Here is a 22,884-nt window from a genome sequence, read left to right as displayed (position 1 = left end):
AGGGAGGAAAGGGAGAGACGACGGAGGATGGTGTCTTCTCAGCTATGAACAGATTTAGCCCGATCCATGTTAATCTTTATCCACCCGTGCTCATATTGAAAAGTCTAAAATTACAAAAAAAATATGAAGGATTTAAATTCAATAACATGCTTTAAATAGAGCAAATAGAAAAAGGTTGTCAGACAGTAAAGACGTCACTCCAAACTGCTGAAACATGTTAATAACAGCTAGTAAGGTCTAACACAAACTGTAACCACTGAGGAAAATTTGACCGATGGAAGTGAAGATTTCGGATAAAATAAGTCTGTGAGTGAGAAGTTCTCAAAGAAATGTGTAAGACTCATAAATGTTTATATAAAGTGAATCCTTTTACCTTTTAACAGTCTCATATTTCAGTTGTTGCTGTAGTCTTATTTGTCTGAAATCATTTTCCAGTATTGTTGGTATAAATAGGATCCTTAAATGTAATTAAAGCTCGGAAAAAAGGGGAATAAATAAAACTGCAAAGACGACAATAGCTGTTTTTTTTATATATAGATTCATTAAAACTCTGAAAATACCAGCACGGTGATTGAGAACAACTTTTGTTAGTTTCCAGAGCTTTGACAAAACACTGTGTCTGTCACAGTGAAACAAACAGCAACACTTCAGTTTAGCGGGCTGCAGATTTCATGGTAAGTAGGTGATGATTATCAAGTAACATAGTTGAAATTCCATTGAAATTACCCCCAAACTGCATCAACATGTACCTCAAAACGTACTGAAAACTGGAGCTTTTACTTTGACTGTGTCACCAAACTCATTCTGCACTTTCCAAACGTTGACGTTACAAAACCGAATTTATGATTGTGACTCGATGGCATTCAAGTTCTCTCAGGTAAAAGCAGTCTTAAGATTTATTGATATTCCAGCCAGCAACCCTGGTTTCATTCTGATGATCTAATGCATCTGAAATATTCATCTCGAATGAGTTTCAATCAATTTCGAGGTAAGTGTCGATGAAATTTGAGGGTAATTTCAAACAATTTTAAATTAGTTGGTAATTATCACCTAGTTACCATGACATTCAGGACCCACTAGAATGAAGTGTGACCAAAACAAATATGAGAAACTCTTGGCATGGCAAACTATGAATCAAATACTTAAAAAAGAACTTGGAGGAACCGTGTTCTTGATAGCTTCGGATTACGCTAATTTTTGAATATTATTTTGCTCTTTGGTCAAACAGGATGAAGACACCATCCCACTACGTCTCAGTGCCTCTTAGATAAGTTCTAGACAACACCACAGAACTGCACTGCCAAGCAAAGGCAGTCTTCTTACCTCTGTATTCCACTGATTTTACTCTGCGGATGCTTTATTCCTCGGCTCAGTGGAATGACGAGGTTGTTACACAGTGCTCAATAACCTATTATGTATGGAGAGAAATACCTGGCACAATCTGAAAGCTTGAAACTAAGTTCTGAAAGGCTGAAATATAGGATTGGGTCAGGGTTGTAAGACGGTTTTTCAAACTAGAAAAAAAAAAAAAAAAAAACCTTTCTTGGTGATTTCCAGTCTGAATACTTGTGAAAAGTTTTTTGGAATGCTTGCAAAAAGTATGGGGACATTACTGAAAAATGTTATAAAAAAAAAAAAAAACTCTACTTGTGACTTTTCACCACTCATTTCTGTTGCATAATACTCTACAACATCTGTGCTATTTATGTTCATTACGCAAATAAATACTCTAGAGCTAAACCCACATTACAGCTGCACAGCGAGCATTTCAAAAGCGAGGGGCGACTTAGATGCTATAGGAGAATTCCCTATTCCTTTTCTGTTTTCCTGCAGAAAAAAAAAAATCAACAAGGGCAAATCAATAGCCAATGACAGCTGGCTAATATTAGCTAGTAGGTAAACCTTTAAGGCATTTGATCATCCCGTTCGCAACAACTTATTCAGGATCATTAACATCATGGCCGGCCATTCCCTGCTCTTTGCACTGGCAATACTGAAAAAAAAAAAAAAAAAAAAAAAAAAAAATACACACCTAACAATGTTGGAATTTGAACCGCCATTCAAAAAGACTACCCCATACATACTATGATTTTTAGCTGGACAGATGGTCGCTTAAAGCTGCTTGAATCTATTTTAAAACGCAACTATCAAATCGAATGCAGTGCAGCTCAGTTTACATTCCCTGATTTGCAGAAATACCAAGTTGTCTGCTGCCTTTCTGCTGGTTTACTGATCCACCAGGAAGTAGTATTAATACTTAAACAGATTTGCATTCTGACTGTCCGAGTTGTTTTTAAAACGTTGTTGGCTCATTCATCTTTGATATACTCGTAATGATATTTCTGATTTTAGAGTAAAGCCAGGTTAAGACAAGGGAAATCTTTTAACAGATATTATGCCAGTAAAGACATCCCCGACAAAAGCTACAGAATGTAACATAAGTACTGACCTATCTGTTACATAGCAATGTGTAGCAATGCCCATTTACAATAAAAAGCAGTGTGATTACAGTGGTGTATTACTTTACCACCTCAACACTGCTTGTAACGTAATGTTCATATTGGTCTAATTACTGGCTACACATAATGTAATCACCAAACTTTTCCACGTAAAGCTACAGTATCCTTTCAGAGCTTCATTTTCAGAGCTATTAATCCTGGGATTTCTGTCAGCGTTTTTTGGGGGGATCAGTTTGTGCCTTCCGGGTTTAATCGGCTTGTACTTGAAGTCCCTTAAAGTTTTGGGGCCTGGTTGTGGGGCCACTCGCTCCTGACCAATCATCTGCCCTCTGTTGGGAGTTCAAGCCAATCATAGACGGCCTTTTACACTAAAACTGTTGCCACAGGTTGGACTCATCATATTGAACCATAGAATTAAGACTATGCAGACTGAATGTATTGTGATATTACAGCAGACTTTTCCCAGCAGACAGTTCTCATGGATTGCGAAATACACCACTGCAACTGTCTCATCACTCTTTTGCGCTGTGAGACAATAAAATGAATTGCAAAACAAAATCATGTCTTTACCTGTCAGTACTTTAACACAAGTAAATATTGTAACCTCTGCCAAGTTACCAAGAAATGACAAATCATCATTTAAAATAATTACGGGTTATTACCAGAAACAACTGCCATTTACTGAGAACTTACACATTTTATTTGGAAATAGTTACTCATTAATATTTTAAAAAATGCCCGTTATTTTGGAATTCTGTTTATGAAATTACACCGTTAATTAGCTGCTTTTTGTTTCCCTTAATGTAAAGCTGCTACCAACGTCTTCCTGAGTGATAAAATGCTGTTGATAGGAAGTTGAAAATCAACACTGGACTTTACAAAAAAAAAAAAAAAAAAAAAAAAAAAAAAGCATGGAAATTACAATAAACCTTGTGATTTCTTCAGCTTTCTCAAACATCATAAACAAAAATGTTTATGATGCATACCGTGAAAATGATCATCATCAACTGATGTGCACTTTTTAATTGTGATAAAATATGTATTAATATGTCCCACACACATCTTATGACAGTGAACTCTATGTCAACCCTCAATGGACAACAGAGCAGTTCATGTGGCCTAAACGCACAACACAACACAGACTTGCATGGAGTTTTCAAAAATGCATTTTTTGTCTCCGGGATTTTGTTTCATCTTTTCAGCAGGTGGGGAAACATCAGTGGAAAGCATGAAATACATGATCAAATCATTCATATCCATATTCTTTGTTGGTTGGCTTGCTTGGAACCTGGCACAAGGAGTTACAGCATTGACAGTAAACAATCCCGCATTTTGCTGGAGGCCCAGTGGATCACATGCCCAAACCCATCCCATCAGATAAACTGTCCCACAGCAACTTTTCACAGTTCTGTTCAAACTTCCACAACTGCAGGTTTTCTACTGACAAAACTTTTTTAACATACCTCTAAAATGAAAGAATGCAAATAATTGATACTAATTTGATAATAACTAATTAACTGTTGCCTAATTACATGTTAAACAAACAAAGTGGCTGTAGCTCAAAACTTCCAGTGTGCGCATTTTTTTTTTTTTTTTCCCCCTGGTTAATGCAATTACACTCATCATCAATCACTGACAATCGTGTTGCGTGTTTCAGCCACTTGTGCAGGTGAGGCCTGCATGCTGCCAGCCCGTGTCAATAAACGTGTTAACCGCATTATCATTTACCTGCCACGACCATTTTTTCCTCTCTTCCTTTCAGAGCGCGATCTCTAGTTGTCATATGGGTCTTATCTGCCATGATACCAGCGACAACGAGCGACAGGGGAAGGAGAAGGTGCCAGGCTCCCTGTGTTTGTGCTTGGGAGAACAAGTGAACCTCTGCAAGCATGTCTGGCTCTTCCGGACGTCCTCCATTGCGCCACGCTGTTGGGTGGGGAGAGGAGGAGAGAAGAGGCGACGGCGAATCGCCATCAGTATGAATATTCATCGTGCGTGGGCAACGTCGTGCACTGCATATTAACTAGTCAGGGGGTTAATATGACTTTGGCACAAAAGCCTACAGTGCACCCTGTGCGGGAACGAAATTAAATTTAAATAAATATCCACATTAAGAACGCCGTTCAGCATGCAAATTAGCCCTCACCGTTCTCCATCAACTCTCATGCTGTGGGAGGCGCTTCTGGTGGCTCAGGCTGGAGAACGAAAAAAAAAAAAAAAAAAAAAAAAAAAACAGGGCTGTGAAGGCTTCCCCTTTGTGGTTATTTCCAAATCAAGGCATGCATGTTTGGGGTTAATGTTGAGGCTAACAGCTTCAGGAGTCCACCACTAACAGCCTGTAAATCCTCCAGTGGTGTGCACCTTTATAGATAGGATGCATCGTATTTTATACCAGTGTTATAAAGCATCACTAAAGAAGACTGTGTGTGTGGAGCTCAGCGTTGACATTATCATACTTTAGGCTTAGGACATTTTTTCCTATGTAATCACTGTAATATTTCTTTATGCAGTTACAGTTTTGTTGTGATATTTGTGTAGTATCCTTATGAATCTTATCATGGGACAACTATAGTTTCTTCACATAAGGGGTTCAAACTAGCAATTAATTGAAATGTTGAAATCGCAGTATGGCCACATGCTGTACTCACATTCCAGCTGCTGTAATCTTTCTGATAAAGGTAAAATGTGTGATAAACTACCATTATTAATGAAGTGGTGCAAGATAGATGCCTTAACCTACAAATGGTATAGCTTACTCCAGACATAGGAAAACATGTTTGTTTGGCACAGACCCTTGCAAAAATCACATAATCATTTTATTTATTTATTTATTTCAGTGAAAGCAAAAGTTCTGGTGCAAAAATGAGCATTCCCCTGTAAAATCAAGACTGACAAATATCTGACAAAATAACTGCAATATGATGTTTTTAAAGTGACCACCGCATGTGCACATTTTCCTCTATACGACAGCAAAGCAAGTTCCTACACAGTGTTGTTTGTGCTTTAATTTTGCAAGTCACGTGGTTTGCTTTAAGGTGCACACATTTTCTTGATCGTGTTTGTACAAGTTGAATTTACATGCAAGTCAGTTATCAAAACATCTCAATCTTGCCAAACTGGTTGTGGATACCTGTTTTTCTGTTAGAAAAACCATTAGAAAAAAACAAACCCTGGACTGCATTGAACTCCTCAGGCCTGGACTTGTAAGTTCACACTCAGAGCACAACATCACTGCTTCCCCTATTTTCACGACTACCTGATCCAGGGTTGTGATAGTAATTAGGGTGATTATTTATGTGTTGGAACTTAAACATTCTCATGTACGCTCTGCACTATTCGTTCCCTCTGTATTCCTATATCCAACAAGCCAGAATAACATCACACCCTGCTGCAACCCCTTCTCTCTCTCTCTCTTTTTCTCTTTCTCTCTCTCTCTCTCTCTCTCTCTCTCTCTCTCTTATCTGCTGTGGAAATGAAGCTCAATCACCTGCGGAGGAGCTGAGGGCGGCACAGGGGACTTTGCAATGCAAATGCCAGGTAATTACCCGAAAGCTAGAAGAGTGAAAGCACATGGATGAAAATAGAGCAAGCAGAGAGAGAGAGAGAGAGGGAGAGAGAGAGAGAGAGTGGGAGAGGGAGGGAAACAGATGAACCGAACACTGGGTTCACATGCCTGTTGATGCAGGATGATTGGGGTACTCGGAAAGGATGTAGGGAGAGGAGAGGAGAGGAGAGGAGAGGAGAGGAGAGGAGAGGAGGAAAAGGAGGGCTGCTACAGGGATGAGAACCACATCCATACAGAGGAGCCGTGGTGTGTGTTAATTTTCTCACTGTGTGTGTGTGTGTGTGTGTGTGTGTGTGTGCATTTGTATGCCGGTGTATGCATGTGTGTTTGCCACCTTCTTACAAATGATCAACCCATTACAGTTTCATGTTTAATGTGATGGATGAAGGATCTACTTTAATTCAGAACGACATAACAACATCTATGGCGAATAAAATCTGTTTTTTGTCTGTTTTTTGTATAAATGCTGCAGCAGTGGGAGTGTAAGTGTGTGTGTGTGTGTGTGTGTGTGAGTGAGTGAGTGTGTGCGCGCACATCTGGGTGTTTGTGTGCTCATACGCATGTGTGCGTGTGTGTCCATGTGTGTGCGTACATACACTTTGCTGGGTGCTTGTGTATGCATGTGTGTGTGTACATGTGGTGAGTGTTTGTGTATGAACATGCATGTGTGTATGCATGCGTGTGTGGTTTGTGTGTTCTACCGGAGGATTTAGTGGGTATGCCAGCTTGCAGCTGTTTGATTGTCAGTGAGTGAGAGCGGAGAGACGTGCAGATGTGAGCGAGTATCAAAGAGATTATGAAATGACCTGGAATTAAACACTGCAGTAGTTTTTAACTGGGTAGCATGGCACGTTAAGCCTTCTGTTTGACTCAGAGGTTGCTTGCACTACTTGGAATCCTATTAAAAAAAAAAAAAACCTATACATTCCCAATCTGGCTTAGACAATAGAAATATTTTGGTCTTTTCACTCAAGATGAATTTTATTTAATGAACTGTTAGAGTAACTTATCTGAGCTACATTCATGATTCAGAAAAAGATTCTAACATTTGTTTGTTTGATTCTTCTGTCTGTTTTTGCGGTAGATATTACCAACTAATAGTGTGACTCACAAGCAGTTTGCACCTCGACTCAATAGCTGCTTCTGATTAACATCTGAACAGAACAGGAGCCAGCCAACCAGAAAACTGTTTTGGCGATTTAGTGTAATTGTGGCTTTGCTAAAGTCTCACTTTGCCTAATTAGAATAATAAATCACGCCGCCTCGTTGTTTTCAAAGGGCCCTCCATCGTCTCGCCAAAGCAGGTGGGATTGTAGGATGGTGTGAAAAAAACAAAGGGTTTGATTGCTCTGCTGAAGCTACAGATAGATAAAAGCAGTGTGGCGCTCTCCAGGGGATTCATATTCAAAACTAAACCGTATCAGTTCATAGACCTGAGTGGGAAAAGCCAACTTGACAAATTTTGATTCATAACCTGCTGCACGCTTGACTTCACTTGACATAAATCACTTTGCTCATTGGAAAAATGGAGAGAAGAGACAGTTTTTTTTTTGTTTGAATGACAAGAAAAGTTGAGGGGACATTGCATATTAGCACTTTTCCAGGATGGCTGATATGTCTTTAAACTCATTCAGTTTCTTTCAAAAGAGTAAGTACACATACCATATAGGCCAGTACCAGATCAACTGGCAAGGTGGCCTTCTCTTCTCTCTCTCTCTCTCTCTCTCTCACACACACACACACACACACACACACACATGCACGTCTCCCTTCATTTCTGTCTTTACCTATGAGCATTTTTACCAAAACCTGCATCTTTACAAATTTCAGAATGCCAGGCTGACCTTCTGACATCGTCACAGGGCACTTTTATGCAGCACATCTGAAATAAAAAAAAAGAGGGGGCATGAGAAGGAGAGAGAGAGAGAGAGAGAGAGAGAGAGAGAGAAAAAGAGAGAGATAATTCTGGTTAGCTGAGTGCAGCTAGCACCAGTTCACCCCCCCCCCACCCCTGCACCCCCTCCCTCTGGCTCTACACTGGTGCTCCAGCCGTGCTAAGAGTGGCTGGGCTAAGCCACTCTTGCCCTACATACAGCCTAAACAGCAGATTACGCCCTGACTGTCCCTCTAATCCCATGCACCGGGGCATGTGCCACTGTCACCATGCACCAACCACCCAACCACCCTGCAGCCACCGTCAGAGCGCCTGCTGCTCTGGCTGTGTCCGTCGTTAACGTTCTCTCTCTTCCTGATTTTGTTAAGTTATTTATTTTATTTGTATTTCTATGTGAATAAAGTTCACTGGATGCATAGATATTGTAACACTTTTCATTTGGCTGACCAAACCCCCGGTTCTCTTTCTTTTTCTCGCTCTGTATTTGCATGACTGTTAGGATACAATGTCGTCTAAAGCAGTATGGACTCATATATTCATGCAATGCATCAACATACATTGAATCAATGTGGAAAAAAGGTGGAATAAACAGAAGAAAAGGGGGAAAGGGGAGACAACATATTATTCATTCACAACAAAACAATAAACTATGTCTTCATTCATTCACAGGATCATATATGTGGTCCTCTCTCTCTGTCTCTTCCCTAGCAACACCCTGCCCCCCTTCTCCCATTTTAGTTTTAACCACCTCATGACCACCTGGCATGGGATAGCTTCCTCCACTCCCTCAGCCTTACCTAAACCACCAGGCCTGAGATTAGGGTTAATCTGGACCTTGTGTCATCCTATATCTATCCACCTCCCCTCACCCCATTCTTTCCTCCCCTTCCTCCCTCCTCTTTCCTAAAGAGGCTTTGGATTTGAAATCCTTTATAGTGAACCCCCTCTCCTCCTGCACAGCTTCTCTGCCTTCTGCCAACTCTCAACTTTTCCTGCACCACACCCTCAGCCAGTCCTTGAACATATTGGTAGAACCTGTCCCCAAGCGATCTTAGTTATGGGATGCTGAGCGAATGTTTCCCCTCTCTTAAAAAAAAAAAAAAAAATCTCTTGAATCACTCAGGTCTATTACATTCCTCACACTGAGAGGTATCATGGCTAAATTTAACCTAAAATGAAATGCTTATGCGTGCGTGTGAGTATGTGTGTGTGTTTGTGTGCATGCGTGCATTCGTACATATGTGCATGTCTTTGCTTGAGCACGCACTAATACATGACAATAGTAAACGAGTGTGCATATGTGAGGACTTGCTGTTTGTGCATGCATCCATGAATCCATGATTGTTTGAGAGTTCTTGTGCAATTCGTACAGACAAGAGATTCAGATGAGAGTCTAGAGAAATCATCCTCCACTCTGCTGTCCCAATCACCCAACCCCCAGTGCATTTAGCCAGCCGTGCTCACATATACTCTCTCTCGGTCCTCTCACCCTGAGGACAGAGCGAAGGCACAGAGGCCTGAGCTGGATGAAGAAACTCCACAATGCCGCGGAGAGCGAAGAAGCAGAAAGAGAGAGAGAGAGAGAGAGAGAGAGAGAGAGAGAAAGAGCGAAAACAAAAAGGGGGAAAGATTCAAAGTGCTACAGCCCCCTTTTTCATTTTTGTCTCCGGAAATAAATGGCAAATTCTCCCTCGAGCAAAGCCTCCTTTCTTGAGTTGAAAAGCCAGGAAGAGGCACTTGGCAGACAGAAACTAGTAGAATGGAGAGAGAGACAGAGAGAGGGAAAGAGAGATAGATTGATAGATAGAGAGAGAGAGCGAGATATGTAGGCCAACGATAAAGTGAAGTGAATAAAGAAAGACCCTTGAGCATGTAAACCTGCATGAGTTTGGATGCTTTAGTGAGGAAACCACACAGAGGAACGTCTGACACAATCGCAGGATGCCGAAGTTATTATGTTAATGTCAAATTCCCCGTGTAATCACAATCATTCAGCATGTTGAATGCTGTTCGATGCTCTCAGATTAAACAGACAGTCATTTTATTATTAAAACAACTCAGCGCGTATAGCTCAACACAGTACGATTATTTATTCAGGTCATTCATGGTTCAATCATATAATGTCCGGCTAGCAGATGCATAAAACATTCGTAAAGCCTCCAACAGACACGCTCAAACGCACGTATGCACACACACATACACACGACCTTGATGACATCATGGTTTATGCAGCATAATGTCGTGGGATGGACAAGATGCTCTCTAAATGGATTAGGAATATGGAATCCCGATACCTTGAGGAAAATGTGCAGTGAGTGACCGATAGAGAGACAGTGACTGATTAAGGGAGAACGAGGGAGTTACAGGCCATGCTGAGGGAGGAAAAAAGTAGAGAGCGAGGGGGGAGAAAACGGAGAATGTTCAAAGTGATTGTGCGAGAGTGGAAAAACGTCCATGGAGAACAAGAAAGAGAGGGAGAGCTATGTAGTTAATGGATGTAAATTAATTGCTGTCATGTGGATTCTGATCCCAATAAATCAGGGTCAGTGTGGTCTCCTGTGCCCTCTCTGCATGGCTGGGAAAAGGCACTGTACCGGGAGCCTTGATGTGTTACACGCGCACACGCTGCTATCCATCCTATAAAACGTGCATCTAAACCAGGGTGTGGAAATGTGATCAATTCTTGAAAGAGGGCAGAGGTGCTACACTAACGACCACTAAACACACAGGCTGAGATGGAATCTGTGAAACCAGAAAAAAATATAAAAAATATATATTTTTACGTGTAATAATATGTAGATGAATGTAACATAAAATAAAAGTCACTGCAGCATTCCTAACACTTGCTGCTATATAACCTGCCCATGTGAAATACTGGGATCCTGTGTACTGTGGGTTAAGATACCATGCATCATGATGAGCTTTTTAAAAATGCACCTCAAGTCCAAACAGAATGCTGGATGCCAATGAGTGTAGACCTAACTGGGTTATAAATGCTATGTGGTCCACTGAATTAGCCATGCCTATTACTGAAAATTACCACTGTGCTTTCTGCTTAACTAGGCTGCAAAATTGATTTACCTTATTTCCCCAGTCTATGACCATCACAAAGACATCCTGTTATTATTAGGGCTATGAGTATTATTGTATGTGTTAATCAGAAAATACGTGAACCATGTATTTTAATTACAAATCATACAAGGGCAATTTTAAAAACAAAAGCCTTTTGAAAAACTCATAACGCGCTGCGCACACATTCAAAGAAGCCTCCACACTGCAACAACACCGAATCATAATTTGAAAAAAAGTCCTTGCACATCACTACCAACGCTGATGTGAATGCTCCAAAATTTTTTAAAATGCATTTCATTCATTACCCTTAACCGTACAGTATGCCCCATATATATACACACACACAGTGTGTTCTTTGATACTGTATGCCCCAAAGCAAATCTCTCATGTTCAAACAATAATATCTGAACATGAGAGAAATGGTGCAAAATAGGAAGTAGGTCACGTAGCAATTTATTTGACAAAAAGGGATGGGGGTGGGGAACTGGGGCACGGTGTACGCAGAGGCAGCAGCAAAAGGGAAGGTTTTTGGGAGCGCAGATCAGATGGTGTGTGTTTGTATGTATGTGTGTGTTTGCATGATAAAGATTGTGTGTGCATATGAATGTATGTGTTGGACCTGGACCCAAAGTTACGAGCTGTTGCAACGTTGCTGTTGCAAACTGTAGAATCGGTAGAATTGGTGAAATGAAATAATTGCGGGCCCAGTGAAACACATGACGATGTGCATGTGCCCTTTTCAGTGTTTGCTAAATGCTTCACACACATACACACACTATCCGTGGCTCCACTGCCCACAATAATGAAACTGAAACTGATATTGGACCATATCAGCACATCTGACCCAGTGGGAGTCAGGGACATTGATCAGTTGTCAATAAACTGCTCCCCCTTCGTCCACCCAAACAGACACACACACACACACACACACACACACACACACACACACACACACACACACACACACACACACACACACACACACACACAAGTCAGCAGTGTGTACCACCACTGATATTTACAGAAGTAAACACTCAAATACTCAGGCAGCCATAACCTACTGTAAATACACAGGTAGCCCCCCTGTGCAGACACCCACATGCACAGAGGCTCGATGCTTGCTTCCCGAATCTATTTAAATCCCATCATCGCCTAACATCACAGCTGCATGATATGTAAGTTCATGAAGGCCACATACCGCTGCGCTCTACAGTGGCCTATAGTGCTAAAACTGCTAGAGCTTAGGTAGGAATGCAGTGACACACAGTGCCAGTGAAGCTTGGTATATTTGTAATGTCTTCAGGTTCGTATTCCAACAGGCCAGAATTGTATGTCTTTGCTGAAAACTTGGATGATGTTATTTTGTAAAATTATTATTATTTTGGGAGGCTCAATACAAATGCAAAGAAGTGTTTTACATAACAATAAATTCCAAAGCTAAGTGTTGAATTAGAAAATGTGGAGTATAAATCAAACTTGTTTTCAAAAATATTTTTCAAGGAGTAAGTGCCATGTGAATTGCAGAGAAAATGCATGAAACTGAAGCAATGGAGGAAAATAATAAAAAAATGATTTACATTAATTTGTTTTCCTCACTGATGTTTTGTTGATGTTAATATTTTACAGTTGCGCACAATGGATATTTAGGTGTGAAACAAAATGTGGATTCTCATAAAAAAAAAAATAGAATTAAAAAATAAATTCCACAAATCAGTTTCTTGTCTTCTTTTATGAAAAGAACATTTTGAAATTATTTTCATAATATGTCAGAGGGGGGAAAACAACATCTAGCATAAAGTGAGGTGTATATCAAATTCCATCTAAACAAATTCACATACTAATGAACACACTCATGGATTATTAGGTGATGTGTTTAAATCACAGCTCCTATTTACATATCCACAGTCTATCTATGTACTCTGTACACAATTTAAACAATCTGTGCAGACTGCACTGAGGATCTGTAAAGCCACATTAACACATGAGAGAGGCTCTGGAGCACCAGTCTTTTCTAATGACTCGATAATCCGACCCAAATGCTGCCTGCTTGCTAATCTCTCCATCAGATTACCAAACTAGGGACGAGCACTGTCTATTTGTCTCTGCCTGTCTCTCTTTCTTCCTGCCTGTCTGTCCTCTTGGCCTGTCTCTCTCCCAGCTTGTCTTCTTTTATAACTGCCTGTCTCTATAGTTTCCCGACTTGTTTCTATGATAAAAATTCTTTGCCTGTTTCTCTGTCTAGCTAGCTGTCTGCTAGTAGGTTTGCGTGCCTGTCTGTGTCTCTCCGCCTGCTCTCTTCCCCACATGTACAGCCTTTAAAATGGAGGACGGGGTAGTAGGACATCGGAGTGCATTCCAAATTCTCCTTCCTCTCCCTTCAGCATTTTACATACAGGCACTCCAACATGCACATGTGTAAAAACGCTTAAACACATAAGCATACATGCATATAAATTATGGTCATGAAAATTAAATTAAAAACAGGCCCTTATTTTGAGCCATTTTTTGATGCATATTTCTGGCACATATTGCCATAAGTAAAAATAAAGAGTGCAGTCCCATTGCACAAAAAGGAATAAAGGAAAAGGGGACTGATTTTGGTTTATGCTTCGACTCAAACTGTCCTCTCTCACATTCTCCCTCAAAATCCATCTCCATATCCCTCAGAAATGGAAACGCAAGCTGTCTCCATCGTTCCACTCCAGAGCTCTGGTGTAAGGTTATTGTGCATTTCATGTAAACAAATCTAAACTAATGTCCTATTTGTCACAGATAGACCATGTCTGATTCTATATATTCACTATAAAACAGTGCCGCTGTTTCTGCCTGCAAGGCCTACAGAATGTCTCTTTGATTTTACAGAAATCATTCTGTGTGCGCCTCTATCTGTGTGTGTGTGTACGTGTGTGTGTGTGTGTGTGTGTGTGTGTGTGTGTGCTTGTGTGTTTGCGTGTGTTTGTATGTGTGCATGCATGTGTGTGTCTGTGTATCTGTGTCTTAATGTGTATACATGTGTGTGTGCTGGCTCTCTGTCTATTACAGTTCCAACTCCTGTTGACAGTCTGCGTAAACACACAGTATTACTATAAGACTTTCAGCTTTTTCACAAAATTACACTTGATGCCACCAATAGCTACTAAGTGAACATGTTGGTGAATTTTCCCTAAATATCTGTCAGTTTGTGCAGTTTTAGAGACATATCATATTTTCCATCAAAACTGAAAAAATGATATATCAAATTCTAGGACATTTTATCCAATCAAAATATGCAATTCTGCATGATACTGAAAGATATATTTTACCCCTTTTCTAAAATAGAGATCAAAGGGTGCGGAGAAAATGTGTGTCAAATTGCTACGGGGCAGAAACCCAGCCGTTTAGCCTACACAGTCTTGGCAATGCCTGACAAATATCACAATACCACCAAAAACCAGAAGCTAGACAGTTTAAACCACCAACATCATTCCTCACTGTATCATTACAGATAAACTGTGCATAATGCTGAAAAAGGATCAGAAAAATTATGTAGTGAAGAAAGCAAAACAGAGGTAGAGGGCTATTTGACATCACTAAAAAGGGTAATCATCTCAACAGCCAATGTGTTTTTCCGAAAATGTGCTTTGAGTGTCCATATTCAGGCAGAAAATTAAATTAATAAACAGTTATTGCACTCATTTTTGAACACACTTCAAGCACATGAACACGCTTAATATTTGTGCTGGACAGATGATTTCATTTGAATTGTACTGAAATGTAATTGCTTTAATTACTATAATCGGACTGTGGTACCTAATGTGCAGTGTGGTCGTAGTTTTGGGAGGAAAAAATGGCAAGACTGTTACCAAATATAAGTGAAATTTCTTGAATACACAGTGGGATCAGTCAAAACATATAAATGTAAAAAAAAAAAAATGCTCATACTAAATAGACCTATATTCCTTACAGATACAAGACAGTTCTAGGTGTCGACACAATTCAAAATAATGGGAATGGTTAGAAACAGCGATACCGGGATGAGCTAAGTGGTGAAGTGAAGCATGAGACGGGAAAGAGCGATGGAGGGCTGCAGGGAGAGAGGGATGGAAAAGGAGGGGTGAAAGGAGAAGAGAGGAGAGGTGTACCCTGGTAGATTCAGCGGACGGAAGTGTGTGCATGTGCATGAGTGTGTGCGTGTGTGTGTGCCTGCGAGACAGAGAGAAGGGGAGGGGGTGCATGCATGCTGCCGCGGCTGTCCATTTACCGGGATCAGCTGATGGCCGTGGATGATGGAGCGGAGAGGGGTCAAGGGTCAAAGCCTTGCATTGTCAGCCGAGCCTGCTCTCCCGTGGGGTTCCCTCCCTCCCTGCCTCCCTCCCTCTGCCCCCTCCTCCGTCCATCCCCCCACCGCCTCCTGCACATTTACATACATTTATCAACACCGCTCGTCGTCCTGCCTGGCCGCGCCAAGGATGCACTGCACGCATTACTGGCTGGCTACCCCTGCAATCGGAGTCATTGCAGCCTATATTGCATTCACCACGCCGCCGTGTTTGTAAGCATTTTCACGTCGCACGCCGGCCTGGCTGCATGACGCATGCATCTGCATCTGTACGGCATCCTAGTATGTGCCTCATAGGCGAACGCGTGTGTGTGCATGTCTATGTGTGCAGTCTATATGCACATCTGTGTGTGTGTGTTTGTGTGCTGGACAGGGTCTCCCCTCCCCCCAGCGTTAGGCCTACCGCCCCCCCCTCAAAACCCCCTACCCCCCCCTCCCCCTTTGCCTGTGTAATCCCTGCCAGCTGGCCCCGTTGGCTAATCCCTCTGCACTGATCAGCTGGGCCACGCATCCAGTACGGGACAGGACAGGGACAGGGGCAGATAGGGGCGGGACACTCTGTGTGTGTGTGTGTGTGTGTGTGTTGGTGTGTGTGTGTGTGTGTTTCAGTGTGTGTGTGTCTGCATGTGTATGTCCGTGCGTGTGTGAGGTGGGGGGTGGTGTCGACCAGAAAGCATAAATTGAAGCCCGTGCCTTTGCCTCAGCGCAGTGTGTCTGTGTGTGAGCCAGTTGCCTGTTCCTCTCCGTCCGTCCATCCCTCTCTCTCTCCTTTTCCTCCTCTCCCTGGATCCTTATACATATATACCTACCAGGCTTATATATGTATATTTTACATTTTGGGCTTATTTTTCTTCCTTTTTTGGGTTTGTCTTGAGCAGATTCAAATGGATTTTTTTTTTTCCCACTGGGGGTGAGTGGGGAGAATTTAGCTGAGTTTTTTTTTAAGCTACCCTCTCTCCTCTTTCCCCTGACTGCATGCGTGACACCTGCCTGCCTCCCGTCCCTTCAGCCCCCTGTCCGCCATCCCACCACCCCCTGTGTGCCTGCTCCCCTGCTCTTCCTAACCCACAAGGACCTTCACAGGATGGAGCTGCGCAGTCACAGCTACAACTACAGCAACAACACCACCAGCACCAGGACCAAGGACCTGAAGGAGGAAATACCTCAGCTCCTCTCTGCTATTTTTTTCCCTCTTCTATAGAGCAAGGATTTATTTGACCTGAACAAACCCTATTCTGCCCGTGCTACAGTAGTATTCTGTAATCAAAAAAATATAAAGGAATCAAGCGCAGAGGTCAAGATTTTAAAAGAAAAGGGATTTTAAATGTAACTATTGCAGTTTTGCTGGATGTGACAGTCTTGCGTAATCGCACAGAGGCTAATCCGTCTTATTTTTGTTTGTTTGTTTGTTTGTTTTTCTCTGTGTCATGCATCTGTATTTACTGTTTGTTAAATTCTTCATTTGTGTATGCAAGTAATTAATCAGAGGACGGAGAGCTTTGTTATTTAGGTTCTGTTTTTCAGTCTGTACATGGCTATAGGTACATGCGCAAACACAGAGTGCACAGAGAGAGAGAGAGAGAGAGAGAGAGAGGGAGGGAGAGAACAGTAGAGAAAAGATGGAGAGTAGGAGGGAGGGAGGGAGGGTGAGAGAGAGAGATAACGACACAGCTTTACCAACTGTAATGAAGAACTGCTTGGTCTGGTTAAACTGCACCGAGCTCTTAATCAGGAACAGCGGAGGCAGAGCTATGGTGAGGATCAGGCATAGCCGCGCATCGCACTGTGCAGTCATACACATCTAGTCGTCATCCTTTGTTTTGCTCTGAGGGGAAGATGGTCTGCAGGAATGGTAGCAATCAGGTAGCTGGGCTGCTGCTCTCTTTATGGTGCAACAAAGGTAGCTTCATCTGTCTCTCTCGCTCTCTCTCTGCCTCCCTCTACTCTGTGCTCTCCTCTCTGGTGCTTTTTTAATGATGTGCTGTAGCATGTGTATCCACAGATCGCCTTAATGTTGTGAGTGCCGCTTTGACGATCACTAGATGTGTGTGTGTGTTTTTATTTCTGTTCACATATTGTTGCTGGAAACCCTTTCTGACACACAGACGCACACGCACGCATGCACGCATTCACACACGAGCGCCACTCAATCAGAGGAATCAATGTCATGATATCATGTGTGCTGTTTTCTGTGTTTTTGTGCATGCATGTATTTGTGTGTAGGACGTCTGTGTTTTCATTGTAACTGGGGGGGAAATGCATGTTGGTGTGGGATTAGCATGCAATATACTTTGACGTGTGAAAGGACCGCATAGCTGCCTCTGAGCCTGCAGGGAGGAGAGATCACAGGTGAGGAAAGGGGAATGAGAAAGTCAAACGGTGGGACGTGCGTGCATGGACTGAAAAAAAAAAAAAAAGGGACAGGATAGACTCCTGAGATTATGGCAGTGACAGCAATTATGATTAGAGTACATGGCGACAAATGGGGTTCAATTATAGCTAGCTTGGTTTAGGGCAGGGATGGAGAGCTGGAGGAATAAAGAAAGAGTTGGTGTGGTGATGCACTAACCAAGCAAGGGATGGTGTTGCTGAGAGCAGGGCAAGCAAATGAGGAAAACAGGATGTGCAAAGGTGGGGAGGTGAGGAGGGTTTGGAAGTTTGGGTTTGAGCTCTTTGTGTTCACAGTGGACCTTGATTTAATTTCAATACAATTAAGGCACGCGGTGAATGCCAAGAGAGAAGCCACAGTCGTCGCCCACTTGAGAAGCCCGCACATAGCCTCTATAGGACAGGAGAATGGTCCTGATAACCACACCGATGGATGCTCTTATTCTCTATACTCCATGACACTGGAGGGCATGAGATTAACAAGCAATGACATTGGATATTTGGACAGAGAACAATAAAAGATAGGCATAAAGAAAATGAAAGGGGTTGTAGAGTAGTGGCGACCTTAAAACAGGTGGACAGCTCAGTTCATTCTAGCCAGAGGAATCAACAAGAAGCGTTATTCTGACAGGGAAGATACATACCAGAGAAATACACCACAGTCATTGTGCACAAGACTAATAAGCTACTGGGTCCCATAATGTCAGAACAGACAGAGCCGTAGGCAGCTTACCAGTGTCAGTCCTGTGGCCAAATGGACAGAGGGATCACACCAGGGGGATTTGCCATGTGGTGACAGAGGGCCACTTCAAAGGTCTGTGTGTTTACGCATGAGCGTGCACGTGCCCTATCTGAGAGAGGGAGATGGAAACAGAGTGAGGATGCTGTAAGAGCATGATATGCTGTTTTAAGAAAATGAGGCTATCTTTCCCCCCCATTACCAGGCCTGTCACTGACGGCTATAAAAAAAAAAAAAAAAAAAAAAAAAAAAAAAAAACTCTAGTCATCCTCATTCATACTTTTTATTTTCAGAATCACATGTCAGTTGAGCATAATTCCATGTCCATCCCCACTCTGAAAATATGGCCTTGCACTTTTAAAAATTGAAGTCTATTTCCTTTATGCATTTTTGTTATGTGCAAAAAGTCTCAATAAAAAAGCCATTTCATGGACTACATCTCTACTTGTACAATCTAGTATTTCTTTTCTAAGTGAAAAGGCCCAAAGCACATCAAGCAATTTAAATAATGAGCTGCACTTCTACTCTTATAATCTCAGAGCTGTATCAAACTATTCGAGCTCTGCAAATCGCTGTAGGCGATAGAGATGTGAGTTGACCTACATCTCAAATGATGGAGGCGGAATAAGCAAAAAAAAAAAAAAAAAAAAAAAAAAGAAAGAAAAAAGAAAAAAGAAAAAGAAAAAGAAAAATCAAATGGTGGAATTCTACACCGATCTATCAATTAATCAATCAATCAATCAATCTTTATTTAAAGTGTAATATCACCATGCGACATGGTCTCAAAACACTTGCAATGTACAATGTAAAAGATCTAGATGCGATTTCACTTTCTATAGCGGGGCATAACGCCAAAAGATTTCAAATGAAGGGGCATCTTACAGGTAGAGCCTAGAATTAAGACTCAAGTGTGTTATTTGGAGGAAAAATACACGGATTCATAACTGGGGGGGAAAAAATCATGCGTCATAGTTAAAAGTGCAAAATACATACATATCCAGAACGCATTCGCGAACCGAGGCTATATTATGGTTCTTGCTGATCTGATAAAGCCTACAACTGGATGACATTTTATTCCAGCCTGTGGCCCTTCAGCGCCTCAAAATTAGACCACGCGGAGGGCATGTGTGCCACATATGCTGAGACAAAGGTCATCGACTGTTTTGGGACCCCTGCGTCTGTCTACACATTATGCATTTTCAAAACTCTCAATAGAATTAGGACAATAGGAGAGATGGAGGGGTAATACTCAATGTGTCTGTAGTGCGCGACCCCATGGTAAGCAGGTGACCGCATGCACATAGGCCCACCCACCGGATAAAAACATCAGTCATCATGACATTTTTTTCTCATTTTATATTACATACATTTTCACTGCAACTGTTAGATGCCCGCTTTTGATGCAAAATAATAATAATAATAATAATGATAATAATTCCGCGACATTTGTGCCAGGTGTGGGATTTTATAGGGAGGACATTTTTATTGCTCATGTTGGGGAGAAAAAAAGACGCAGACTGTTGTGCGCAATTTTTTCATTGTATTTTCGGACATTTTTAGATTATGGTGAGGGGTGAGCTGGATTATTCTCACTATTGCTCGTGGCCTTTAAATTTCCATCAAAATTGCTTCGTGCAAAATATCTTAAATCTGGCTAGAACTGGCAACCTCTCTGTTTCTCTCTAATTTATCTTCAAAAGTAGTTTACATAAAAAAGACATCTAAGTCATCTAAATTATATAATACGGATAGAAAATAGTCTACCCTAACTAAAATTTAACATGGAAGATATGCAAGCTTTCTAAATAAAAGTACAACTGCACATATAACTGCAGCCTCCACCGCCTGAGATTCTGGGCTGTATTTTTTTTTTCCCTCAGAATATGAGCTGTTGAGAGGCCGCCTCTCCAAAACAAAACGCACGAAAAGAGAGAAGAAATCTAATTTAGTCATGTAAATAGAGGTCGGGTTAGACATGGCGAAGCGTCACTAATGGAAGAAAGAGATGGATGCCTTATGATAATCAGGGGAAATAAAGCAGAACCATGACCTTGCAAGTGCAATAAGGACCCATAGACACATCGCATTTAACGTGTAGGCCTACTTCTCTATTTGAAGGATAGATATTTATTTTTTCCCCTTAGAATTAGGCCTGTGCGACAATTTACATAATTTATGATCACTTAACAAACTAATATACATATATATATTTTTTTATTTTTATTTTTCAGTGTATTATGTTTATCTTCCCTTTTTATTTGTTCATTTAGTGTGAAGGCGAATTGTTTCTGCACTAAACGAAGCAGAATGCCGGGTAGCCTACAGGACGCAGACATTGCTGTGGATTATCACTGATATGATAATTGAAGTGCCTCTCGTGTTTAGTGAACAGTATCTGCATTCTGCACATGAAACAAATAAATGAGCTTAAAAGTTCCCCCCTTGAACGCACGCGCACAGTCCGCACAAGGGGGGCACGCGCGAACACACAGTCACACACACACACACACACACACACACACACACACACACACACACGCTACACCATCATCATGATAACAGGCAGGAATTTTGCCTCTGTCAGGGCAAGCGCTTTTTCCTCTCTCTCCTCTATGCATTCAGCTTGCGCGCTGACCTGCTCCCCTCCTCCTCCTCCTCCTCTTCTTCTTCTTCTCCTTCAACCCCCACGCTTTCTCCCTGTGGTCCCATTTCCTTTCTTCTCCTCCATCGTCTCGGTGGCTGTATCTGTCTCTCTTTTATGGCCTTTCATTTGCATCCCAGGAGGGGCTGAAGGCGTCCCCAGAGAGGCGCAGATAAGGGTCACTGGAGATCCCCTCAGGCAGCATGTTTTCCACGCACCCAAACGCTGACAGGACACGTGCCGTCGACCCCAACCGCCCCCCTTCTCCAAACACACACACGCACACGCACGCATTCATTCCCTCACCCCCATTCCCAAAAAAGCTGAGTTATACTCCTCATTACAGCCTACACAGTTCGCCTCTCCCCACTAAACCAGACCTTGAGCACTCTGTCTACTAAATCTAACCTCACACACACCATCACCTCTTCACACACACACACAAGCATTTCTCTAAGCCAAGCAAATATAATAAAACAGGTAAGCTGGTCTTCCATCATCGCCTCTGACACTCAGGTCGGGCCAAATGACATCATGCTCCACACTTTGCAGTCCTGAAAGTGAAAAGGGAAAACAGCATGTTATTATTATGATTATTATTATTATTGTTGTTAAGTTCAGTGAGACATTTTTCTGTACATTACCAAACACAATCTATTATAGACTGCATGTCCCCCAACACGCTTTTTTTTTTTTTTTTTTTTAAATAATTTAAATAATAGGCCTACAACTTGACAAATGGGGTATGGGGAGTAATGGCACATGGACCTTCCGGATATAGAATCACCTGTCCCATAGCCTATACGTAGAATGCTGTGCCATGGAAAAAATTACCTGGCTCTAAGATGTAGGCCTTTTTTCCATTTTTTTTGCGTCGTGTGCTAATTGGTAAAAAAAAAAAAAAAAAACTCTTGGCGGCACATTCCCATTTGATAAAGATTTTTATCCCATGAAACAATTATTCATTTAAAAACATGTTTTGCCAATAGTGGAGAGTGATCAGAATAATCAATATTAAACCAGAATAATTAAAATAAAAGGTGTAACTACTAGTTATACCTTACCTGTTTTTACCGAGGGACTAAAGTTTGTTAACCATCACTCCAGCCCATAAACACTCGGCTATTGAAGAGCCTACCTTGTCAGGACGTAAAGTGAACTGCAATAAATAGTGGTTTGTCGCCCTCTTGTGGCCTTTTCGCGTTGCACACCCGCTTTGCCCAGGATAGAAAATGGCGGATTGTAGTTCATTTCCTCAACGGTGAGTTATATGCAGCACATACCTGTGGCACCAAACACATATTTTCAAAGGAAATCACATCATCACAAGTTTAAAACCCGTTTCTCAACAGAATAATGAATTCGCAGCGGTAATGAGTGAGTGCCACCATTCTGAACTCATGTCTTTGTTTACCAATCAGGTGTGACATTCCTCTGAGACCCAGCACAGCAGGACTTAGAAAGTTATTGTCTATGTCAACATAACCCAGGTCCTCATGGAATGCCTCATGTCCACAAGTGCAGTTTATACTAAATAATTCTTTATGTAAAAATAACCACTGGGACACTATTAGGACAAATAATCAATCTGTAGACTACACAGCAAACCTCATGCATGATATGGCTGCAAAAAGTTCAGACTGTAGCATAGCAACCCTTACAGCAACACAAGGACAAAAAAAGTATAGTCCAGACAACATATGAGTATTATTTTTGTTAGGATTCACTCAGCAGTTGTAAGCAAGAGCACATCAAAACAAGTAATAAAACAGAGCAGGGTCGTGTGTCAGTAAGAAAAAAAAAAAAAA

The 22,884-nt window shown here is 41.6% G+C and overlaps 1 protein-coding gene across 1 annotated transcript in view; it reads right to left on the bottom strand.

Annotated features, from left to right (window-relative positions):
* msrab (methionine sulfoxide reductase Ab) overlaps positions 1 to 4,360 on the bottom strand; it is a 38,446-nt gene extending 34,086 nt beyond the window's left edge. The window contains exon 1 of the mRNA XM_030044294.1: positions 4,188 to 4,360. Coding sequence (XP_029900154.1) covers positions 4,188 to 4,350 — 163 coding nt within the window. The 5' untranslated portion in view covers positions 4,351 to 4,360. The remainder of the gene's footprint in view (positions 1 to 4,187) is intronic.
* Between the last annotated feature and the right edge of the window lie 18,524 nt (positions 4,361 to 22,884).

Source organism: Myripristis murdjan, chromosome 22, assembly GCF_902150065.1.
Source record: "Myripristis murdjan chromosome 22, fMyrMur1.1, whole genome shotgun sequence".
In the NCBI taxonomy this organism is placed as follows: domain Eukaryota; kingdom Metazoa; phylum Chordata; class Actinopteri; order Holocentriformes; family Holocentridae; genus Myripristis; species Myripristis murdjan.
This window is presented reverse-complemented; position numbering and strand designations above follow the sequence as displayed.